The following is a 25,166-nucleotide window of genomic DNA, read 5'->3' on the forward strand; positions in this document are numbered from 1 at the left end:
AAGTACAGCTTATGAACTTCAATAGATTTCCATTGCCTCCTTGTACTAAGGAGCATATGTTCTGGATTTCCCAATTCTAAGCTTCGCTTACCATGATTGAGAACACTTTCCTCCAGCAATACTTGCCACATGCCCACAGCCTGGGTCCGTAAATGAACACAGGAACTCTGCTGCATTATCCAGTCTACCAGTTCTGTTCCTACACAGCATTGCCTAAAAGATGGGAACAATATCAGTAGTGTCAGGCACAAAATATTTAGCAAAACTTCGTTGTTACTGCTGCTGCTGCTGCTGACATATTTATGGATTGACATTCTTTCAAGAGTGCCAGGCAGCTATCTCCACTCAGAAATGGATGAAATCTACTACAAGTAGTCCCTGACTCAATAAATGTTCAAAAGTTATGACAGACTCCCTCCAAACTTTTGACAGCTGCCCCCCTGGTCATGTGACCATATTTGGGGCACTCGGCAAGTAGCCTACATTTATGGCTGTTTGCAGCATCCCCTTGTCACATGATAACAATTTATGACATTTTTGCCAAAACCCAGAGTTTACTTTTGGGTTTTGGGAAAAATACACCCTAGTGAATAATGTGCTTGCTTTATGATCCTTACATTTACTTAAAAATTGCTGCAAAAATGTCATAAATGTTGGTCACATGATAACCTGTATTCTAACCAGGGGTGGGTTTCTACAGGTTCGCACCTATTCACTAGAACCGGTTGTTAACATTCTAAGCAGTTTGGAGAACCGGTTGTTAGAAGAAATTACTGGCCTAATCCTGTAAGGAAGGCCAGAAGGGAACACTCTGGTGTTGCTTACAGAAACTGCCTCTCAGTTAACCCTTATTATATTCTTGGCAGGACTAGACTTCCTGTCTCAGGAAATCTCTGGAGTTTTTTCCACCTCCTTTGCTGGTACTTTGCTTGTGTGGAGTGACCATTTAAAGTTACAATGGCACTGAAAAAAGTGACTTATGATCGTTTTTCACACTTACGACTGTTACAGCATCTCCACAGTCATGAGAGGCCAGGCAAGGAGATGCATGCCACGATGTGAGTGATGTTGAATTGGCCACACCCAGCCAGTCACATGACCACCAAGCCATGCCCACCAACTAAGCCATGCCCACAGAACCGGTTGTTAAAAAATTTAAATCCCATCCCTGATTCTAACTTTACGATTGTAGTGTGCAATCTCCATTATAGTTGTCAATAGAGACTTTACATGTATGAATTGAATTCATCCTATACTTGCAGATTTCTGTTTTCCCAACAGACTGACTACCTGCCATCCAATTCTTCTTCGCAGCTCCTAGGAAGGGTTTCACATAGCCCAGTTTCATAGGATTAGACTGGGATTTATTTCCTATCTGGGAAAAGGCCTTGTTTCAGTTTTGCTGAAATGCTGCCTTTGCAGGGTTTGTTGAACCCGTTTCATATAGCTTGCAACATATACCACCTGACAGGGTTTTCTTCTGCTGTGCAGATTTCACATCATAATAAACAAAATGCGTTGAGATTTCTAAATCTGGTTGCTACAAGTTTTAAACATTAATCTTCCATGCAGCCACTCACAGCAGTCGTGGAGGTGACTATCTTTCAAACTGTCAAACAAATATACATAAATGCAGGCAGATAAACGCATGGACAATAGATATATGAAAATACTAGAAACTAATTTGCCTCTTAGTTTTATGAAAGGATGGTGAAAGGAGGTTTGTTAATTTAGACTGTTCAGTTTCACACTAGACATAGTAACATGTACTTCAAAATAAGTCTGTCGTTTTGGGTTTAACTTCTAGGCCTTCTCTTTCCATCTTTTCAAATTAATGGAAATTTGGGCAATCTGATTAAAGCCTTGAAATCAAGAGGCATCTGCACAAAAGTAAACTAATGGTTCTGATTGGGCTTAAAACTGTTGGTTTAAATCTTATTAACTTCATTCCTTGTACAAAAAGTACTAGAAACATTTAAGACAGGACATGCAGTGACTGGATAGCTTGAAACCAAAAAGATGACCAGCGATTGGCTGGCATTCTCTACAGTTTGCTGATAGAATATTGGATGGAACATTGATCAGTGATCTCTATGAGTTTCAGACTCAGAAACATACAGTTAGTTCTTGCTTAACAACTGGACTGGAAACTCTGTCGCTAAGCCATAAACAATCAGTATATCCTCTTTTCGTCCCATTTGTTCTCCTTTTCAATGGTCCTTGTCCTCCTTTGTCTGTTTAGATATGTGGTAACCTTAGCTGCAGAGATGCTATTCAACCGGTTCGCACCTATTCGGGCAAACCGGTAGCGGTTATTTGGCATGGGTCACCGAACCGGTGGCAATCCCTGGCTGGCCATGCCCCCAACCTGGTCACCCGGTCGCTCACTTGCGATCACTCTCCTAGCTTTCCGTTCCCCACATCCTCTTTCTCCCTGGGGGAAAGAAAGAAAGGCATGGACGCTGCCCGTGTGAGTAAAGTGCTTAGAGTGAGAAAGAGTGCAGTCTGACAGAGGGGGTGGGGGTGAATCGAGCCTTGGAGCACTTTTGCAACATAAAAGAAATGCATTTTGGAAGCAGGTCTTTTAAAAACTTCTCCGAGGATTCCCCATGGACGCTGCAAATATCGCTTTCCGTGTGAGTTCCGTGTGTGTCTGGAGTGAGAAGGAGTGCGGTCTGACAGAGGGGGTGGGGATGAATCGAGCCTTGGAGCACTTTTGCAATGTAAAAGAATCCACTCAAGCCTTGAAGAAATTTAAAGTTAATGTTTTAAGTGTGGGCACTGTGAATAACAAACCAACAGAAAGCCTCAGTGTATTCCTGGCTGCAGGAATCTAAAATGTCATGGCCTGACATCAAAAGCCCTCCTCAGATAAGAAAGAGGATTAGAAAGGCCCCAAATAGACCCTGCGCTGATAGGTAGCAGCAATTTAAGATTAACAACTGTCTCCCCAATCCTGCCCTAGGCCCCTGTCAGACCCTGTCTAGATTAAGAGCCTCCTGAGAACATTGATTTTTTTTTTTTAATGAAAGGCCAGAAATATATCTATCAACAGAATAAGTTTTTTATAATTTTAAACAACAGTTATTTCTTCAGGATGAGAGCTGCAGCTGGTTGTTTTTGTTTTTTTTGAATGATGTACCAAAGACAGGAGCCTAAACATTTCAGTGAATGCACTGGAATCTAGGGGTGAAAATAAGAAAGGGGAAAGTTATGGCAGTGTAATTGATGCCTACCCTTTTGTGAATACAGTGCAGATTTTTTTTAAAAGGTGGGAGTTTTGATCATGCTGCCACAACCACTGTTTTGCCTTTTTTTGACCACTCCCCTGGATACCAGTGAGGGGATTTATCCAAGAAAAAAATGCATTTATTTTTTATCTTAACTTAATTAAGGTTCTAAAAGTTGTTGAGAAGTTCAAGGAGATGCATTAAAAACCTGGGTGAGGGGAACTTCACCTGGCCTTGGTTGGGCAGTAAAGTTTTGATTCAAAACATAAATGACATATGATACAAATATATTAGACTATCCTGTTAATATTCTAGGCTCTTTTCAGAAAAATGTAACACAAAAATCTGGTTAACATAGCTTCTAAGGAATAACAACTTTTCTATTTATAAACATCCATTGTCCCAGGAAACTAGAGGTTTTGTTTACTTAAACCAAACCTGACACAGTTTCAAAAGGATTGTGATTCATTGCTATGTATAGGGAAAGCAAGAGTATTTAACAATGCAAATATAATCATCTTGTTTCTCAGACAATAGCCTCATCACATGTAATCTACCATTTCAGTAAGAGAGACAAAGAAAATAGGAATATGTTGACATTGCTGAACTGACATGGCAACCTAAGCCTGTATTTCAATTTATGAAAACATACCCATGAATTAAAATAAGACCGAATGCTTTCTTCAAGCTTCACTACAGGTAGTCCTTGAGTAGAACTTCCATTACTAAGCAATGCAATTGTTAAGTGAATCATCACGTGACCTTGCCCAATTTTATGATTATTTTTGCCATGTTTGTTAAGCAAATCACATGTTTGTTAAAACAAATCTAGCTTACTCCACTGACTTTTGTTTGTTGAAAGCCTCCTGGGAAAGTTGAAAATCGCATGACTGCAGGGACACTGTGATGATTGTAAGTGTGAGAACCACTCATTTTTTCAGTGCCCCGTAACTTTGAACAGTCACTAAATAAATGGTTATAAATCAAGGATTATCTGTGACCCCCTGGAAGGACATTGAAAGACATTTGTCCAGCAGCTTTGTTACAGCCATTAATTAGCAAATAAAGGCGATGGTTACTTACTTTTAAATTTGTAAAACATTTTAGAGAGAGAATGTGACTGATATATTGCATGAGCTTATAAAAAAAATGCAGGCATGTATAATGCAACACACAATGCTTGATGACCAGTCATTTCCAGTCTATTATTCTAATGATAGTTCACATGTTGAATGAAAGGTTGATTAAACAAAATCCAGATTGCGTACCTTGATTCTAACTTTTTTAAAAAAATTCTTACAATTAATAACTCCTAAAATACATTTTATATGTTCTCCAAAGTAGAAAAAGGAACCCAAATGATATTTAATTCATTTTTTCAGTGCTTTGAGGAAGCTAGAAGTCACTAATCTTAGTACAGTAGAAGAAAGGATAGAAATCTGTGTTTAATTCTTATTCTGCCAAAAATAAACTTGTTTCAGCAAGGCACTGCTGCCACCAACAGGATCCATAAAAGAACAATGTTACATATACACAACAGACAATAAAAATATTGGCTGTTGCATGTTTAATTACACAATGCATGTATTTTACATTGCAATCTATATGGAAACATACATAAAATACTGACAATCCAACTCTACATTATGTCTATTCAAAAGTAAGGCCACTAAGTTAAAATGTCTCTCCCAATAACAACTTGGGAATTTGGTGTCCTTCCACATATTGTTAGACGTTAGTTCCCATTATTTCCAGCCATTAGCAATTTTGGCTGGATATCCTGCCTTGGTAATTAGGATTGTAGTTTGAGGCTAAGTTTGAAGAGAAAGGCCCAATTTAAAGATAGTCTACTTGGTTTAAGGAAAGTGTACACAGATGGCACTTCAGACAACCATGGTCTTCTTTGACTCAAGATGCCTGAATGATGTTTGTAGCATTAAATCTTCAAACAGCCCAGAATTCAATGTGCTATAAACCACAGTTTTCAAATGGCTAAAGCATGCTGGAGATCTACAATATTGCCAATAATTCCAATATTTGGAAACCTGAAAGGACCCAAAAGTATTATGAAAAATCACAAGACGATACTCAAGCAAAAAATGAATATGATATTTCCCTCATGGTACCTGTAGGTCTTCAGGTGGTACTTCCGGTCTCTTATCATGTGAGGAGCACGGGAGAGGATCGTATTCCGTAATACTTTTCCAGCTCGGAGGATTTTTTCTGATGGTACCTGAAGGATGAGGAAGACAGTAAAGCTATTTCACATTCCCTTGAAAAACATTAACAACCCTTTCATTCTTACCTAGGAGAAACCTAGCACATGTAACAAAACCAAGAAACGTAAGAAATATAAGCTTCATTATCGTAAAAGTGTAAGTTTTAATATGGAGCGAATAATAGCAATACACAAATAGATTGCCATCACTTTCTTCTGTGATGTTTTTTGACTTCCCAATTTAGGCTACAGCTTTCGAATTTCCTATTGTCTCCCATCCAACTATTTATCAGCACAGATCCTGTTTAACTTTCCAAGATCAGCCAAGGTCATCTAGGTGTGCCCAAGAGGCTGGTTTAACTTTAAATCAAAACATTTTCATTTTTATTATTGTTTCCCAGTCTTAAAAATATCAAAGCCTATCTGATGAACACACGGGGCTCTATAACTATGAAGTAAACAAGGCTCAATAAATCTCGCTTTCCCAAGGAATGCAATAGACAGAAAAGAACCATCACTGTACTCTATTTACAACTTATGATAATTTCAAATGATGTTTCAGATACATGTAATTGCTAATGCATGGTATCTACACATTTTGTCAAATAATTAATAGGCAATACAGGAGAAGAATAAAAGACACACATGTCCTAAGTGCACATACAATCCATATCAGCATTTATATACTGTAATTGCATTGTTTTTGTTAAAACCAATGATAAAATAATATAGTGGTCTATTTAAACAATGCAAAGGAACTAACCACAATAAAGTATTTAGAAATCTTACAATAAGCATCTTTGTTATGTTAGCATTGTTAATATTTGTTGATTAGAGAATTACAATATAAATTAACTTAGTTTTTCTAGGCCTGTTGCATCTGTGATTCCTTATTACCTCTGAAATGGATTTAAATGAACAAAGGGGAACATGCTGGTGAGTGAAAAAGGTCTAAAAAATAAATTGAAATAAAAAGGTACCATGGACGGAGAACACAAATGTGGATGTGACATCTTAAAAAATGTAGAAATTAATATATTAAAACTAAACAAGATAGCGATAGCAATGGCACTTAAGACTTATATACCACTTCACAGCCCACTCTAAATGGGTTACAGAGTCAGTGTGCTGCCCCCAACAATCTGGGTCCTCACTTTACCAACCTTGGAAGGATGGTGAGTCAACCTTGAGCTGGTAAGAATTGAACTGCTGAACTGCTGGCAGTGTGGTGCGCTTATGCATGCCCACTACAGACCTCTTTGGAAAGGGGTGAGGTCAACAGTAGACAGTCTAAGGTTAAAGCTTTGGGGTTTGGGGAAAAAAACCACAGTCAGGTAGAGTATTCCAGACATGTTCCACTCTGTTGCTGAAGTCGTATTTCTTGCAATCAAGTTTGGTGCAGTTAACCTTGAGTTTGTATCTATTGTGTGCTCTTGTATTGTTGTGGTTGAAGCTGAAGTATTCATTGACAGGTAGGACATTGCAATATATGGCGTAGTTCTAGGTTGTCTAGGTCTAAAATTACAAGTCTGGTGGCATAAGGTATTCTGCTATGAGTAGAGGAGTGGAGAACTCTTCTTGTGAAATATTTCCGGACTTTCTCAACTGTATTAATATCAGATACATAATGTGGGTTCCAGACTGATGAGCTGTATTCGAATATTGGTCTAGCAAATGTTTTTTCTTTTTTTAAACAAGTTTTATTCAATTTTTCACATAAAGACAAAAGGCTCTTTTTAGTGGACAACATATTTCCGGATCATCACTTTTACATACAAATACGACAATAATTATACATTCATATATGCATACTTAATTCTATTATTACCTTTTCCGTACCAAATTTTCAGAAAAGAGAAAAACAAACAAATTAATCCAAATCTCTTACATTAATCTCAATCCAAACATCCTTTCATTTCATTTCAATTATTTCAAATATAATCTTTAATATTTTTTAAGAGTAAAAATAACAATATATATTTCCTAATAAAAAAAGGTTACCAATGTCTCTCCTTCCTTTAATAGTCTGTATTAGCTTATTAATTTAAATAGTTCTTTAATCTGTCATATTTTCTTTTCATCATACATTCTTTCTATAAATTCTAGATTAATACAAGTTTTAACACAAGAAGAAAAGAAACAAACTTAGGTTTCCCCACTTTTACTGCTTTGAGTGTGACACCTCAGTGGTTAAAATATACCTTTATTCCCTCATCTTAATTCCCAATAAACCTTTATTTTTAAGTAGTTACAATAATAATCATTACATCTTTTCATTTGGATTCCGCAATATATTCCCCCCCTTAATTTTATTTCTAATTTCAAAAAGGTAAAAGGGAAAAATAGACTATTTAATTCCTGGTTACTGATATTGACCTCATTTTTAAACATCTTCACATTCATTTCAATCATTACAATTTCTTCAATAAACCTTAACTTTTCTTTTAAAGATAAAAATAAAAATGTATATCATCTAATAAGAGTTATCAGTGTCTATCCCTCCTTTAATAATCTATATTGCCCTATTTTCTAAGTATTTTTTAATTGCAAATATATTCTGCTACCCCTTGTCACCCTGCTAAATCCCCATTTTAATTCATCAATCACTATCTCTAAAAAAAACAATCTCTTTTCATCATTTTACTATTTCTGTGTTTCTTTATTTCCTGCACCTGTTTCTTACTGCCTCTCCTCCCCCTCTTTTCCCCATATCTTTTCTCATTCCAGTTTATATCCCTCTCTTTCTTGATATCTTCCTTTCCTCTTTTCTGCTGCACCTTTCTACCTCTCCTGATTTCACAGGTATTCCCCTTTTTGATTACCTTCTTAAATCTCAACTTTTTAGCCTTCCTTCTTTCCCCTCGTCTTTGTAGTGTTCTTTGTGTTAATTGTCTATTTAAGATGGCTTCTCCTTGAGCCGACTCCTCCTTCTCTGAAGTTCTTTCTTTTTGTTCAATCGCCATTTCCATTTCTTCTAACACAGAACAAAGTGATTCGCCTTTTTCCCATAGTAATTCTGTCATATTTTTAAGTTCCATTTTTAATTCCCGAAGATATATCATCATTATACACTCTTATATTTTATAATCGTTAAAGTCCACAAAAAACATTTTTACTTTCCTTCTTTCTTCTTCAGGTTTTCTAAAGTTCTCAATTGTTCCAACCCAGGGTCTATACCAAAAACATCAATCAATCCCACAGCCAGTCTTTCCTTGTAATAGTAATGGGAGACTTCAATTATCCTGATATCAATTGGAAAACTAATTCTGCACCAAGTGAGAAATCAAATAAGTTCCTAACCAACCTAGCTGACAACTTTGTTGTCCAAAAGGTAGAGGGTGAAACTAGAGGGACAGCCATGCTGGACTTAATTCTTACAAACAGAGAAGAAGTGATAGAGGGAGTTGAAACTGCAGGAACCTTGGGTGAGAGTGACCATGTCATACTAGAATTCAACATAACACAAACACAAGCAACAGAACATAGTGACACCAGAGTCTTTGATTTTAAAAGAGCTGATTTCAATAAACTCAGAGAGAACTTGGGAAAGATTCCATGGATGAAAATCCTAAAGGGAAAAACAACTCAAGAATCTTGGGAAACTCTAAAAAGTATGATCATAGAAGCCCAGACCAGCACAATACCACTGAGAAAGAAAAACAAGAAATCCAAGAAGAAACCAGCATGGCTACACAAAGATCTCTCTGGAAAATTGAAAGAAAAAATAGGACAAGTACAAAAAATGGAAAGAAGGACATATAACTAAGGCAGAATATCAGCAGATAGCCAGAATCTGCAAAGACGAAGTCAGGATAGCAAAGGCTCAGAACGAACAAAGACTTGCAACAAAAGTCAAAGATAATAATCACCGGGGCCTGATGGATTACATCCCAGAGTTTTAAAGGAGCTGGCAGAGATCATCTCAGAACCACTGCACCATATCTTTCAAAAATCCTGGAGCACCGGGGAACTACCAGAGGACTGGAAAAGAGCTGATGTGGTTCCCATCTTCAAAAAAGGAAAAAAAAACAGACCCAGGAAACTATAGACCAATCAGCCTAGCATCAATACCCGGAAAGATACTAGAAAAGATAATAAAAAAAACAGATCTGCCAACATCTAGAAACAAGTAAAGTAATAACTAGCAGTCAGCATGGGTTTGTTAAAAACAGATCACACCAAACCAATCTTATTTCATTCTTCAACACAGTGACTAAATTAGTAGACCAGCAAAATACCGTGGACATAATATATTTAGATTTCAGCAAGGCATTCAATAAAGTAGACTACAACCTACTTCTTAGTAAGCTAGAAAAAAGTGGAATCGATAGCACCACCACTAGATGGATTCGCAACTGGCTGCCAAACCGTACTCAACGAGTAGTCCTTAATGGGTCTAAGTCTACATGGAGGGAAGTAAGGAAGATATTCTTCAATATCTTCATTAACAACTTAGATGAGGGAATAGAAGGGGAACTTACCAAATTTGCAGATGATACTAAGCTGGCAGGAATAGGTAACACCCAAGAAAATAGGCTCAAGATCCAGATGGATCTTGACAGACTAGAACACTGGGCCATATCTAATAAAATGAAATTCAATATAGAGAAAAGTAAAGTCCTACATTTAGGCCAGAAAAACCAAAAGTACACATACAGACTGGGTGAAACCAGGCTCAATAGCAGTAACTGTGAGAGAGATCTTGGAGTCTTAGTGGACAACCAGCTAAATATGAGCCAGCAGTGTGCAGCCGCCGCCACAAAAGCTAATGCAATCCTAAATTGTATTAACAGAGGGATACAGTCAAGATCAAGAGAAGTACTAATACCACTCTATAAAGCCTTAGTAAGACCACACCTAGAGTACTGCATCCAGTTTTGGTCACCACATTATAAAAAAGATGTTGAGACTCTAGAAATAGTACAGAGAAGAGCATCCAGGATGATTAGGGGACTGGAGGCTAAAACATACAACGAACGGTTGCAGGAACTGGGCTTGGCTAGTCTAGTAAAGAGAAGGACCAGGGGAGACATGCTAGTGGTTGAAAAAAAAGTCTTTTTAACTTTTTATATAGTGCAATAGTTAAAGCCAATGTAGCTCAAAGCATAATGTCAGATGCACATTATTTAGCATTTTGCAGTGGGCTGCTTTAAACTACAAGCGTCATTCCAGAAACACACACATTGCTCTGCCACAAGATGACCAAGCCATTACCAAAATGACACATTACTGCCAATGTCAGTAGTAATTCTTTACCATGAAAAAGAAAAGGAATGTGAACCAGAATAGGGTCTGCACACAAACACACGCTGAACAACCAGAACGCAACTAATGATGCCTCATTTTCCTGTCATTTTTGTGCTCTTCCAACTACTGCCGAACAGGTGCTTTAACTGCTTTGCATGAATTGAATAAATTACTTCAAAAGGCAAAACTAGCATGTGCATAGTTCAATCTAAGCCTGCCATTGTCGTGGTCATTCTCAGTTGGAAGAAAGAAATTGCTTGCCATAAATGTTCTAATCTAAGTAAGAGAAGGAATTGGCAACCTCTTTAGCTGGAATAAAACATCCCTATTTAAATAATTTTGATGTAAGAAAATCAAGAAGGAAGGGGAAACTGAAGGGAAAATATCTTTGCCATAATCAGAAACAAAATAACGTGCTTGGCTCAGAGTGCTGTTTGCTCATCCTGTGCAACAGATTTCCTGAGGTGACTCAGTAGTCTCTCTCCCCCTCCCTCCCTCTCTGAGAAATAAAGATATTTGGAAGTTGCATTTGATTTGATATTCCTCTGAATTTTATAACAGAGAAAGAAAGCATGGTGGCTCTTTCTTAATCTATTCCCCAAGAGACCATCACGAAACAGAGGCAGTTAAAAATAGTTCAAAGGATATTCAGGAGAGCTTTAGAAAATACCTAAATAAACTGTGTGCTAAAGTCATAGCTGGCTTTCCACCAAAATTGTTAAGTTTCAAATCTTGGCATGGATAAATAGAACAAGTGGCAACACCTTGTCCTAAGAAGGTTATATAGCCTTTCTTTATATTTAAATTAGTAATCTGATAAGATAATGAGCAATCTGACCCACTCAATCCAGAAGTGTAAAAGCAAATTGATCCTCCAGTCCTAAACCATGGATTTTAGATGCAAACAACTTGCTTAAGAGAAGGACGTTAAGCAACTTAAAAGAATAATTGTGTACTGGAGTAAGTTTTCCTGAACTCCATGGAACTTGCTTTTGATATTTTAAAAGTAATAAATCATGTGTTTTTATATAATTGTTCAATATTTTTACACTACAATACAAATAATAAGAGGATTCTCTACAGGAGGCTTGGAAAAGAAATTTTTACAGCTCAGGATTACTACATTAAACTAAAGAACAACAAGAACAACTAAATTGTTCTTGACTGGAAAATCTTTCCAAAGTGGAAAATGAGTAAACTAAATTACAAATATATTAAACACCTGTTCTGAATAGATTATCTGATGGACAGTAGATCATGTTATCTTTATCAATTCCTTTTTCTTTAAATTCTGATAGCATTGGCACCATCGTTCTCTTTCCTACATAAAGAAGGGCTTCCAGAGTTGTTCTATGCTTTTACTGATTATTCCATTAGCTTCACATTATGTTTTCATACTGTAACATCTATGTCTAAAACTGAAAGACAGATAGTCCCAAATCATTTAATACAAATTTACATTTTAAAAAAGTCTTTCAAAACTGAATCATTGTAAGATTCATGAGCATGTTTTAAATACAGATGCCAAATGCATTGATTGCAGGAAGTACTGAACATTGAAAAAAGCAATATTACATTGTACTGTTATTATTTCCCTATCCTGAAAACATCCAATTTTAAAAACTAAGAGAACATGCACCTACTGATTGTGATAGAATCACATAGAACAAATTATATGAGAACAAGAGGACAAGATCCTTTTTTTTTACACTTAATGTTATCCCATAACCCAGGGCTGTCAAACTCTGGGCCCGGTGGCTGGATTTGTCACCCGCTGGCCACGCCCATGCCCAATTTAGCGAAGGAGAAAAAAGTTATGTGATGCTGCTGTGATGATGTGAGTTTGATACCCCTGCCGTAACCCATCTGATGGGATCTTTTTTGTGGGTTTTATATTCTGTCTCTTGTTTATTAGTAGAAGTCGCTGCACAGTAACCATCCTCATTATCTCAAAATGAAAACCTGTATACAATGCATTCTAAATTGCCATTCCCATTGTGATATCTCTTGTTCTGCAAATCAGATTTCTTTAAAACACGGCATGACACACTTAAAAAAAATAAGTGATGCTTCCAGAGCAAGAATGGCAAACTGATGACTATGGCAAAGACTAATGAACCGGTGAGTAGACCAGTTCCTTGGAACCTCTTCGGTGGGGAATTGGATGCTTGTGCTTTGGGTGGCTGATCCTCATGAGGAGACTATACAGGTAATACTTTTCCACAGATTTGAGATGCAAGAAATAATGATAAGTTTGCAAAACTCAGTTTCTAATCACTTTCAGACATTGATTATTCTAAACCTATTAGAAACCTTAGGGCAGGTTTTAAAAGTCTTGAGTGAATTTATGTTCAACTTGAATTATATAAAAATAATTACAAGCTTAAGAACTTAAAGAATTTGAAATAAGCAGCAAAAAGCTACATATGTTTTTGTCTAAGGATATAAATAGATTAAGAGTCCTGATAAATTTGGAATATTGACTTTTACTATAAGATTTTAGAATTAACTATAAAAACAACCTTGTGAGAAGCAGATTAATTTGATTATCCTGATAACTGCAAATCAAAACAAAAGATAAATGATGATTTTAGAAACTGGACAGTAGACGTGACTAAAGATTTTAAGCAGAAGAAAAAAATGCAAATCAGTTGTTAATTAATATTGGGATTTATAGAAGGACACAAAATAAACTCCTGAATCTTATCAGCTTTCTCTATTTCTTTAGCCTTTCCTGGAATAAACACATTATTGCCAATTTTCTAGAAGTTAGAACAGAGCTGGCCTATTGAGAATCTACGTCAATAGATACTTTGCTGGGCAAAAGCTTAGGAACAAATCATCAAGGTTATTTTGCTATTTGTTCATATTTCCTCTTGTCTTCAGCATCCCTAAGTAGAATCTGAACAATTTCCCAAGATGCTGTACAAATGCTCAATTACCTCCTTTGGAATAGTTTGTTCATTTCAATCTGATTCACAAGTAAAGCTCCCATATTTGAAAGCAGGTAAAGCTTTCTTTTTCATTTCAAATTAATAGCTGGAGAGCCACAGAAACACAGGGATCATTCACAAGTAGAAGCAGAAAAAACCTGAGCTTGTAGTTATTACAATGCTGTCTAGACACCTGTTTTCTGGTTCAGCATTCTGTGCTAAAATCATCCCAGACTCAAAGGACCACTTATAGAAAACATACCATCCCCTAGAGCAGTAGCAACTGTTTAAGACAGCAGTCAAGCCTACAACTTCTCTAATCAGAAAGTAGTAATTCAAAAAAATGTGTCCTGAGACAGAACATTATTTCTGAAAGACCTGAAAATGCTTTGTGAACAATGTTATTTCTTTTAGTACGTAAGATATTTAATTTGCCCAGGTGGAATCTCTGGTCAAATATGTTTGGTAGGTTTTTGGAATGCTACAAAACTTGTTTCAAAACTTAAATGGGAAAAACATCCATACTATGTACAATATTTAAGGGGAAAGACAGCACCCAGCATTTTGGGGCAGCCACTAGTTTCAGAGCAATCATTTTTTTGGCGTTAGGAATTTTTTCTCCAACATATCACAACAATTCTGCATTGGATACTACTGTTATTGCATAATTTATAATTGACAGGTGGAACAGGGACCCATCTAAACTTTCATAAGGCATTGGTAGAGAAAGTAAGAATATCAACCTGAATCTGCTCAATATTCCAGCTAATATATGCCTAAACAAATTCAGTTGCTTTGCACCAATGTGTCCTAACATTGAAATGCCGTATTAAATGATACATCTGGATTACCTCAAGTCACCGCACATGTTGGATATGTTCAGGAAAGAATGATATAAATGGCAATGCAATGCGTTTCACAAACTTAGGTTGTACAACAGCTTGTATACAACCAACATGTTTCAGTACTTCAACTTATATAAGTGAACAAACCGATGATCTGAACATAACGTCAAGATAAAGTGATCACAAAGCTGTCTGGCACATACTCTTCCACTCACTGCTCTTCAGAGTGACATGTTCCTTTGTTCTTCCTCATATAATGTGATCAATCCCAGGCACTCAAGATATTTCTAATATTTTAAGGCAGATTCATTTTTGTGATAACAGGTAGTCTTTGACTTATAATCAAATTTGGGACCAGAACTTGTTATTGAGGCAGTTGTTAAGTGAATTGCACCCAATTTTATGTTTTTGCTGCAGTTGTTAAGCATATCACCATAATTGTTCAGTGAATCACATGGTTATTAAGTGAATTTGGCTTCCTCCTTTGACTTCCTTGTCAGAACCTGGTTAGGAAAGTCACAAATGGTGATCACATGACCCCAAGACACACAACCATCATAAATACATGTCAGTTCCCTAGTATCCTAATTTTGATTATGTGTCCATGAGGTGGCTGGGACAGTCTTAAGCGCATTATAATTATAATTATTAGTCACTTTTGCAGTGCTGCTCTGATTTTGAATAATTACTAAACAAAGGGCTGTTCAGTGGTTGCCACCTATACATATTCATTCTAATGGCAGCAAAAGACACATAAAAAGAAACTATATCCCATGAAATTAAAACAAGGTCAAATCAAGTTATATATGAAATATATGTAATCAACATTTACACAAATGAAATGTAGAAAATCATAAAATAAAATAAAATAAAATTGGAAAACATTAAAAACTCTTTCCACAGGAAGGGATGCAAAATATCTATTTGATACGGGATAGAGATAGGCAGAGAGAAATAGCAGGACTCAATTCCTGTTCATTCACAATTCAGTGACTTCCATAGGAAACAAGGGATAGAGTGAAGAAAATAACATTGGGCCATTGCAACACAAGGTCCACCTTTTCTGTACTTGTCTCATGATACCCCTACAGAAAGGGTGGAACTTGCAGTAGGGTCTTGTGGCTGCCAATGCTCAGGTCTATCATGCAGCCACAAGAGATCATCAAAGCACATGATACAATTCCTCCAGACCCTTAGAGCCAAATAATGCTCCCTTGAAACAATAAGCTAGGATCTGGTGAACCTTGGCTCACTAAAGCACACCATCTTTTCTCTCTTGCTTGACTTCTTTGACTAAGCAAAACAGAAATCATCTGAATCTGGTCCCTTTGGTTGTTAAACTCTTGAGCAAGTCAATAGCTGTAGCCCAAGATCAACCTCTGGTTTCCAAATGTTGGTTTGTTGGAAAGGAACAAATCAGGGTTCAAGATTTGGAAGACTGTCTATACAATTTGTGATTTGTCTAGCCAAAGGGAAGAGCTAAATGGAAGCCAAAGAAAAATGCACAAAAGCAGAGTCCTTTCCATGAAAACACAGCTATAAAGTGATATAATCTGAGAATTACTCATCTCTTTTCATTTCTCTTCCTTGAATGGCTGACAAAGAATATGCTATTAACAATAATGCATCATATCCGGATGGTATCAGGAAGTAGAGTGTGGCTAGTTTGCTTACATTCAGTTGAAAGATCTCTTTGAGGCCTTGGAAAAATCCAGAACTGAAATTTGGCCAGATCTTTCTATTTAGTGGCCTACCAATACTCAAAGTATAAATCAGTAAGCCATTGTGGGCTTTTAAAAACAACCATCACATCCTTTCCTCTGAAAACACTGGAATTAAGGAAGAGACAATCCACAAATAGTTTCTTCTGATACACAAGAAAAAATTGCTTGCTCAAAAAAGTGATGCAGTCTAATCTAAAAATATTTGTAACATTCTGTTTCCTGCATTCCTGAGAGTCACTATGCTGAACCTTTTTCCCACCCTGTTATTTTTCTAATACTTATCAGCAAGTGCATCCTGATACAAATGATAAACTAGCCTGCCAAAAACATCCATTTTGAAAAATAATGAAATGCTTTTTGACGCTGATGTGGAAAGAAACCAGACCAAACCCAAAACTTTGTCTCCATTAGCTATAGTCAAATTTTACACTGTTTTTTTCTACTAATCTCTTTAATATCTAATATGGATATTCATACTAGTAAAGTACTAGCCTTAAATCCTTTTCTCACAATTATGGTTACGCTGTATATTATAAATTAAGCAGTTTCTGATTTCACAATTCCAGATGTGCCACATCACAATTTTTATCATTTCCCTCTAGCTTTGCTAGCTGTAGTTGATGGAAGTTGTAATCCCATCAATATACACACATAATATACACAGTATACACAAAACTACACACACAGACACACCCTGCTGGATCCAGAATGGGCTAAAAAGTAATGGTCATTTTGGCTGAAAATGATATGGTCACCTTTTCAAAAGGTAACTGGCCTTTCTTTGTTTTTCCCTTGAAGACATTTCACTTCTCACCCAAGAAGCGTCTTCAGTTTGGACTGAATGGTGGAGAATGAGAAGAGGGCAGTCAGTGATTGGTGTATGTCCTGCTGATTTGAGCTTAGACTAGGTTTGTTAGGCAGCGTACCACTCATAGATTCTCCACATTTCCCCCTTCCTGAAAAAGTGATGTTCCATTCCTGATGATAGACAAACCATGTGCGATCTAGTACTAAACATAACCACTGTGAAATAATAGAAAATACTTGTAGTTTTAGATTAGGTTTTACATTTTGGCAGTAGTTTGCTCTCCAAACTTGTTTCAATTTAGTTTCTGAACATTTTGTTACCAGATTGGGTAACATCATCACCGTAATGGGTGTGTATAAGTGAAATATCCGAATAAGGACAACCCTGGTTGTGCATTGCCTCCTGTTAGTCAAGTAATATCTAAAACCATAGGAAGAGAAATGTCTTTGATATAATGTTCATTCAGAGGTGACTTTAGGAGTTCTTAATCAATTTCAATTGCTACTTCAATTGTTTGAGAACCACTTTCTCAACCATTTTTTAGAAACTCATCCTTAAAGTTAGTTCTATTGTAGTCCCACTTAAAATTCATCAACAGAATTCATTAAATTACTGTTTCACTGAGTTGACTTTGAATGAAGTCTTCTAAATTAGATCCACCATAGTGTGGACAAATACCTAAAAGCTGGTTAAGAGTGGGAAGGAAAACCTGCCACGGATGCAGTTTAATCTTTGTCCTGAGTAGAAAGAATGATTTGTTCTACCAACTTGATCTAGCCTGAAAAGAGAACTCATATACCGTATATTACGTGAGCCATAAACCAGAGAATATACTTAGTATATTTCATCCGTTTTACTAGTGACACGGCCTCAAACTCTAACCATCTGTGATCCTATCCCAGAATACCAAAAATCTAAAAACTCAAAAGAAAATTGTTTCTGCCTTCTAATATACCATTGCAACTCTAATCAACACTGAAGCACAATCAGTGATAGCTAAACACCTCCAATGTTAACCTTGGCATGGAACAATATGGCCTGGGATTTACCCCAATTCCATTCCATCAGCACACCAAAGCTTCCTCTACAATCTATTCTGCATCTTGAGAGCATCAAGTTTGTTTGTTTGTTTGTTTGTTTGTTTTATATGGCACCATTACTCAACTTCTTGCCTCTAGTGCATTCATAGCACCATCACTTTTCATATTTTCAATAGCTACATCTAAAGTCTAAATTTCTTATTGCCATTATCTTATGTATGAGATAGAATTTGTTTCCTATTCTATTGATTTTTTTTTAGAATTATTCAATCATATCTCACAAACTTCCCTATTGCTGCTAGAAAAGCATTAGCTTCTTTTTATATTCAATAGTAATAGATGTACTTCGCTGTTGTCCTTTTCTCAAAGGATGTAATAAAAATATACAATGCAATTCTAAGCACGTATGCTTAGGAAAAAAAGTCGAACAATTCCAGTAGAACTTATTCTGAAGTAAGTTTACTTTAGTTCCTCCCCTAATAAGTTAAGGATGCTATAATTTTCCTAAGGAACCTCCCATCCTGGATTTAAAGAAATATTTGGGGGCCCTGATCTTTTTTTCCTCTGTTATAACAATGGAAATCGCTATCAAAGTGTCACATGTTCATTCCACCCAAAAGTGTTTATTTTCATGCAGGATGAGAGTAAGGCGGGAAGTACATTCTAAGACAGAAGGAAAAGCAAGGAGATGCAATATTATTAGCAAAAATATTAAAGATTTAAAAGATGTTTTAAAATGATCAGTCTGTCTAAGGAAACAGAAGAGACAGGAAATGGTGGATTTGAATATGAAGAAAAAAGTGTGTGTGTGTATTTATACTTAATGGAACAGTTGCTGTCCCTTGTTTATCTTGTGCCTAAACCATTCGTTCTTGAGATCTGTTAATTCTTTAATCTTAGGAAATAAAAATAGATGCACTAAGAAAAAGCTGCTACAATACAGTATCTTTAGGTATATTAGGTATATAGGAAAACAGCCCAGTTTTATTGGGCTTTTTTCTAATTTCAGTTTTAATAAGAGGTCACGTCTTTCTATGGAAAGGAGCAGGTCTAATAAACAAGTAATATCCCAAGGGGATAAAATATTTTGGATCTTTGTTTACAACTTTTGAGGAAGGGAAGGGAAGATTTTAAATCGGGGCTGTCAAACTCCCAGCCCATAGGCCGGATGCATCACGCGCTGGCCACGCCGCCTGGTTTAGCGAAGGGGGGGAAAGTCCCAATATGTCACATGATGCTGCCGTGATGACGTGAGTTTGACAACTCTGCTCTAAATGGATGTGCTCTGGTAGGAAAAGGCTTAACACATAAATTTCCACCTTTGTTTGGGCTAAAGCTATCAAATTCATCATTTTATCTTTAAATTTTGAAGACCAAAATTAAGGTCCATGATTTTTCCACAATGCTGAAGACATTTATTTATTTGTTCATCCATTTATTCAGACAGACATTTTAACAGCTGTCTGACTCTGCAAGATTCTGGGTAGCTTACATTACAATAAAAGAAAGGAAAATAATTCAGAGATAAATATATTAACCCTTCGCCTTCCCCCCCGAAAATCCATCCAACAGAAGCTCAGTGTTCATTCTAACCCAGAACCTGGGATAATAGCTAGTCTTTAATAGCATTCTGAAAATCATCAAGGTGGGAGCTATCTGAATCTTTTCCAGAATATTATTCTAGAGGCAAATACTGCAATGAATAACATAATATATAGACCTAACACTGGCTCAACTACATATGTCTTTTAATCTAAAATAGAAAGTGAAATATTGTTCTCAGGATGAATACCATACAGATTTCTATGGCCACTTCACTTCAGTGGTGGTTATTGATTAATTTAGAATTCCATGCTTTTTTGTAAAAGTGAAATTACTCCAAAAATTTTTTTGCAGATGTTTGGTTGTGTTTTGGGGGGTGTTCCCCTTTTAAATCCCATTTAGTTATTTTCTGGAATGGCCTAGCTGTTCACTGCCATCCTTACATCAGGGTTTTTCAAATGGTGTTCAATGGAACTCTAGGATACCATGAGAACCTGTGAGAGAGAAAATGTGGGCGAAGAAAAGGTTCCCTCGAACAGAGCCATTTTTCTATCACTAGAGCATGGATTTTCCAGGATTTTTTAAAACTAAAGTTTCCACAGTTGAAACAAGTTTCAAACTCCTAGCTCGGCTCTGCTTCCACCAACATTTACAATTTCTACCCATGCAGCTGTACTACCCAGTGTGACTATGCGTGGCATTCTGTTTGTTTGACCATTTGATGGAGGTGTAAGCTCACAAAGATGCTGAACAATGTGGATACATTATCACTGGCGTGATATGGAACCAGTCTCATCAGCTGAGTTAGTCCGAATAATATAAACCGAATCTTAAAGTGCCTAACTTGAAATATTCTGCTGCCTGAGCTTAAAGCCATATTGGCCTCTTCCTCCTGTTCTACATATAAAAGCCAACTGGACATCAATTGAGTTAAGAAGCACGATGGCTCATGTGGTTAGGACGCTGGTTAGGAGGTTAGCAAGCCCATGTTTGAAACCAAAGTGCTGCAGTGGGGCAGGGTTGAGCTCTCATCCTCTGCTCTAGCTTCCGCCAAGGACATGAAAGGAGCCCCCAAATGGGTGTTCCCTGGGCAATAGTAATGTCACCAGCTGATCCTGTTAACCTGATAGTGCCTTGTTGCTTCTGACACGGGTGCTATGCTACCAATTGAGTTTTACTTTAATATTGGTAAAAGTATCCACAACCATACGTGAGGGCAAAGACCTGTTGAATGGAGCAGGACAATTTTCTTCCAGTATCAATTGTTTTTCTTTGCCATCAATTCTGTGTCTGATGTGGTCATCATCTCTAATATCTAATAATAGGTCTGGATCTCTATCAAATAATAGGGCTGGATCTCTAGATAAGTGCGCTGTTGCTGTTGTTTTTAATACAAGAGGGATTAGATATTTAGGCATGCAGAATGTATGCCAATCAGTTTCTGAACCTTCTGATGTAACTAAACATGAATCAGTTATATTTTTTATCTGCAAATATCTTATTACCACAGAGTAAGGAAGTTGCTTATCCTGTCAAAATTAATCATCAATGGCTTAGTTGTATTTTTCCAATCAATTGTATATAAACAGAATGCTTCTGCAAGTTCTATCCCAGAAATGAGTATTTCCCTCTTAGTCTATTTTTATTCTCCACATCAACCATAGTGACACTGGTATTTCCTGTGTTTTGAGGTATTTCTTCTGCCATGGGTGAAAATGGGTAGACCTTTGCCTTATTCAAATATACACCACATCTTTACAAATATCAATTGATGCATTTCTATGCTTTGACTAGAGGTAGTCCTCAACTTATGACCACAATTGAGCTCAAAATATATGTTGCTAAGTGAGACATTTGTTAACTGAATTTTGACTCATTTTACAACCATATTCGTTAATTGAATCACTTCAGTTGTTAACTTAGTAACATGGTTGTTAAGTGAACCTGGCTTCCCCATTGACTTTGCTTGTCAGGAGGGCATAAAAGGTGATTCCATGACCTCAGGACACTGAAATCGTCACAACTCTGAGTCAGTTGCCAAGTGGCTGAATTTTGATCATGTGACCATGGGAATGCCGCAATGGTCATAAATGTGGAAAATGGTCATAAATCACTCTATTCAGTGATACTGTTAACTTTGAATGGTCACTAAAAGTTCTGTTGTAAATTGAGGACGACCTGTATTGCTTTTTCAACAAATAAATTTAGTTATATGCATAGTGATGCCTAGTGTTTCTTCTTCTCCCCCCGAAAACAAAATGAACAAAATTATTTACCTTATTGCTGTTCTTAGAGATTGAACAGAGGCTACTGTTAGACATATTCTCCTTGTCAGGCATCCCTGTGAAAATAGGCAAAATATTAAAATTTATTTCTTATGGATTAACAATTCCTACTCTAGTTGAGAGTATCTTTTCACTTATACCGTGGACCTTAGTTAAGCATTTAAAACAAAAAGGGAAAACCTGTAAAAGGAGTTTGCTTCTTTCTTAAGCCTCTGGAAACGTGTTTCTTAAGCCTATACAAACATCTTATTCTTGAATGATCAAACTACCATAAACATGAAGTCTCCTTTGAGTTAATTTTGTCTCCTGGTCACTTCTTATCCGCGCCTGTGTATTTTCTTGGCAACAAGACAGGGGTAATTTGCAACTGCCTTCCTGTGAGATGTTTTTTCAATTTCCCAATTTAGATTACAGTTCTGGTACTTCCCAGAAGTCTCCCATTCAAGTAGGTACAGGAATTATTTTGCTAAATTTAAAAAAAATTGATCCTATCTGGCAGCAGGAGAATATCTTCCCCAATAATATTCAGTAGGTGCTTATAGCAATTGTAAAAAAACATAATGAGTCACAATGGAAGTTCTATCTGATATTCCACACCATACTGAAGAAAGCCCCCTGAATCCTTCTGAGGTTGACGAGTAACAAATTATACCTTTTTAGTTGGTCATAGAGTCTTAAGCGGTGGCAACTTGCCCAAGATCATTTACTTCAATCAGAGGTAAGAAAAGCTGATGTTTTGCCTATAGTTTTATATCCTGGAACTGTACCAGATGCTTGTCTGAATATTGCCGACAAGGCTACCGATTTAGCTGAAGTGATGATAAGACCCCTTATTCCTTTTAACCATACAAGTTTCTACTCTGAGAATTAGATTCTTATTTTCTCTGGGTGAGAAAAGTAAAGAGATCAAAAGGAAGAGAATATTGTGAGGAATTCTCTCCAGTTTGCTCACTGAGTCTTCTTTACTTGTGTAAAGACTGGATTGAACCATTTGCATTTTTTTCACTGCTGATGTTTTGTACGTTGCATATACTGTACATGTTGCAACATAAGACATACTTGCAATTCAACACATATATGCAAGTAACTTATCATTGTGATTTTTTGAAGTGGGGGAGTAAACCCTGAAGAATTTCCTTCTTTCCATTCATCAACTTTTGAAACCTTGAAAAGGGAGGATTTTCCTTAAGCACCAGTGAAGAAACACAAAATAGAAGTTGACTAACAATGGAATATGTTCAGGTTTGGATCTAAGGAGGATAATGGAGGAAAAGTATCATTATTACTCTTTTATTATATTGGAAGGGTGTCATCTGGTAACCCGTTTAAGGTAGCTTATTCACTTTTAAGGAAAGGGCAGCAGGTAGATCCCATGTTTGGCTATTTTGACTAGTTAGTCTAGCACTTTGCTATTTTACTTCACCAAGGTCTTGAGTATTCTTGACTAGGGTCCATGTGTTGAAGACTGGGGTGGTTCTACTCTATCCTTAGAGGAGTACATGCAGGAATGTCTTTTCTGTGTCACTGGCCAACTGAGACACCCTAGATGGACCCACTCATGGATCCCCAAATTTGTGAGGTAAAGAGATAGAGCAGTGATGGCTAACCTTTTCGTCATTGTGTGCTGAAAGTGCCTGCACCCATAATGGAATGCACGTGTGACCCCCCCGCCCCCTGCATATGCACGCATGACCTCCGTGTGCTCCCCTGCCTCCCTGCGGATGCATGCGCGTCTCCCACACACGCGTCTCCCCCCCATGCATGTGAGGCAAATACCCAACAATCAGCTGGCTGGCTGGGGGTACATGCGCATGCACTGTGGATCTGTTCTGGGCAATGGCTCGCATGCCGGCAGAAATGAGTGCCCCTTCTGGCACACGTGCCATAGGTTTGCCATCTCAGAAATTGGGGGTTATAAAGGTACATTTTTTGTGGGTATACCCATGCCTTGAACAATCTCTCCCAAAAATTTGGTTTGCTCCTATTCTATTGGCTTTCAAGGCATCAGGTTTCAATTTTAAGGTAGAAGAAACTGAGTTATTTGGACAGTCCTGGGGGTAATAACTAATTGGATCAGATTGAATTATTGTGACATTATGTAGTGAGCATAATGGATGGCCTTGATTTGATTACTATAGTTGTTCTATAGTAACAGTTAAAAACAGTTTTACATCATTCTTAGTCTGGTCTACCTGATAGGGCTAACATCAAGCTTGCAAGTCTGAATGTGCTTTTCTTCCTCTCTTTTTTTTCTTCATGTTAATTAGAAGTCAGGAGGAAAGAGCTAAGATGTTTTTGTGAATCATTTTTCTGATCCAGGCCTTATTTAACTGATTGTTGCCTTGGCAACAGATCTTCCCTCTGTCCTTCAAGGCCATTCTTTAGACTCACTATAGATTGTTTTAAATTATTTTTATATTCTTTTACCATGAGTGTTTTATTATATTATTGATGTATATGAATCTTTTGATGGCAGTGAAATATAAATAATATCAATAAATAAACACAGAAAATATCAAGGCTTTGTATTGTTGAAATGAAGCAGTGAATAGTATTTACTCCTAATAACTGGTATCCAAGTTATATTCAATATCTATAGCTATCAACTTCTTTCTACATGATACACAAAAGCCTACAAACACTCTTCTCCCTCCCTGACAAGAACAATCATTATTACTTTTAATTGTTATTAATTACATTATTAAGTAATTAATTTGTTGCCTTTTCATGACATGTCAGAGGAGCTGCCTGAAAGAACCACTTCAATCTGCCTTATGGTACAGATTGCCCTGATCCACGATCCTCTTCTTAAATCTGAATAACAGGGGTTTCACTGATTTCCAAATTCACTGATTTTAGCATGAATGATGATCATTCATCATGAATTAGACTAATAATTCATCTCTTTCTCTCTCTCTCTCTCTCTGTCCACTTTCACCATAATTAACAGAGATTTTATATATATATATACGATTAGCCAAGTAAAATCTGCAGGGACTTCTATTCCTTTATATTTATTGTCAAATATAGTCACTGGAAAGGATGACACAAATAGATTTTTATGTTTGCATTTCTTGTAGCTTGTGTGTACTTACTATCATTGTTGGAGCCAGTTTCCATAGCACCATATGGAGGAGCCAGAAGTCCAGACATATATTGTCGATATTTCTGGGGGAGAAAATACATGATAACGTAATTTTAATTGAAATATTTATAACCACGTTAATTAAAAAAAAAAAACCTAATTTCTGCAGTTGTACAATATGTTTGTGTGCTTTCCTTTTTCACTGAAAC

At 36.7% G+C, this 25,166-nt stretch overlaps 1 protein-coding gene across 2 annotated transcripts in view; it reads right to left on the reverse strand.

Moving 5' to 3' along the window:
• RAPGEF4 (Rap guanine nucleotide exchange factor 4) overlaps positions 1-25,166 on the reverse strand; it is a 164,278-nt gene that overhangs the window by 51,270 nt on the left and 87,842 nt on the right. For both annotated transcript variants that reach the window (XM_087919936.1, XM_087919937.1), the window contains 4 exons: positions 24,968-25,040; positions 21,864-21,928; positions 5,357-5,463; positions 92-213 (listed from right to left, as the gene is read on the reverse strand). In XM_087919936.1, the coding sequence (XP_087776062.1) occupies positions 92-213; positions 5,357-5,463; positions 21,864-21,928; positions 24,968-25,040 (367 nt within the window). The remainder of the gene's footprint in view (positions 1-91; positions 214-5,356; positions 5,464-21,863; positions 21,929-24,967; positions 25,041-25,166) is intronic.

Source organism: Pseudonaja textilis, chromosome 1 (genome assembly GCF_049901715.1).
Source record: "Pseudonaja textilis isolate UNSWEBS1 chromosome 1, rPseTex1.2, whole genome shotgun sequence".
Taxonomy (NCBI): domain Eukaryota; kingdom Metazoa; phylum Chordata; class Lepidosauria; order Squamata; family Elapidae; genus Pseudonaja; species Pseudonaja textilis.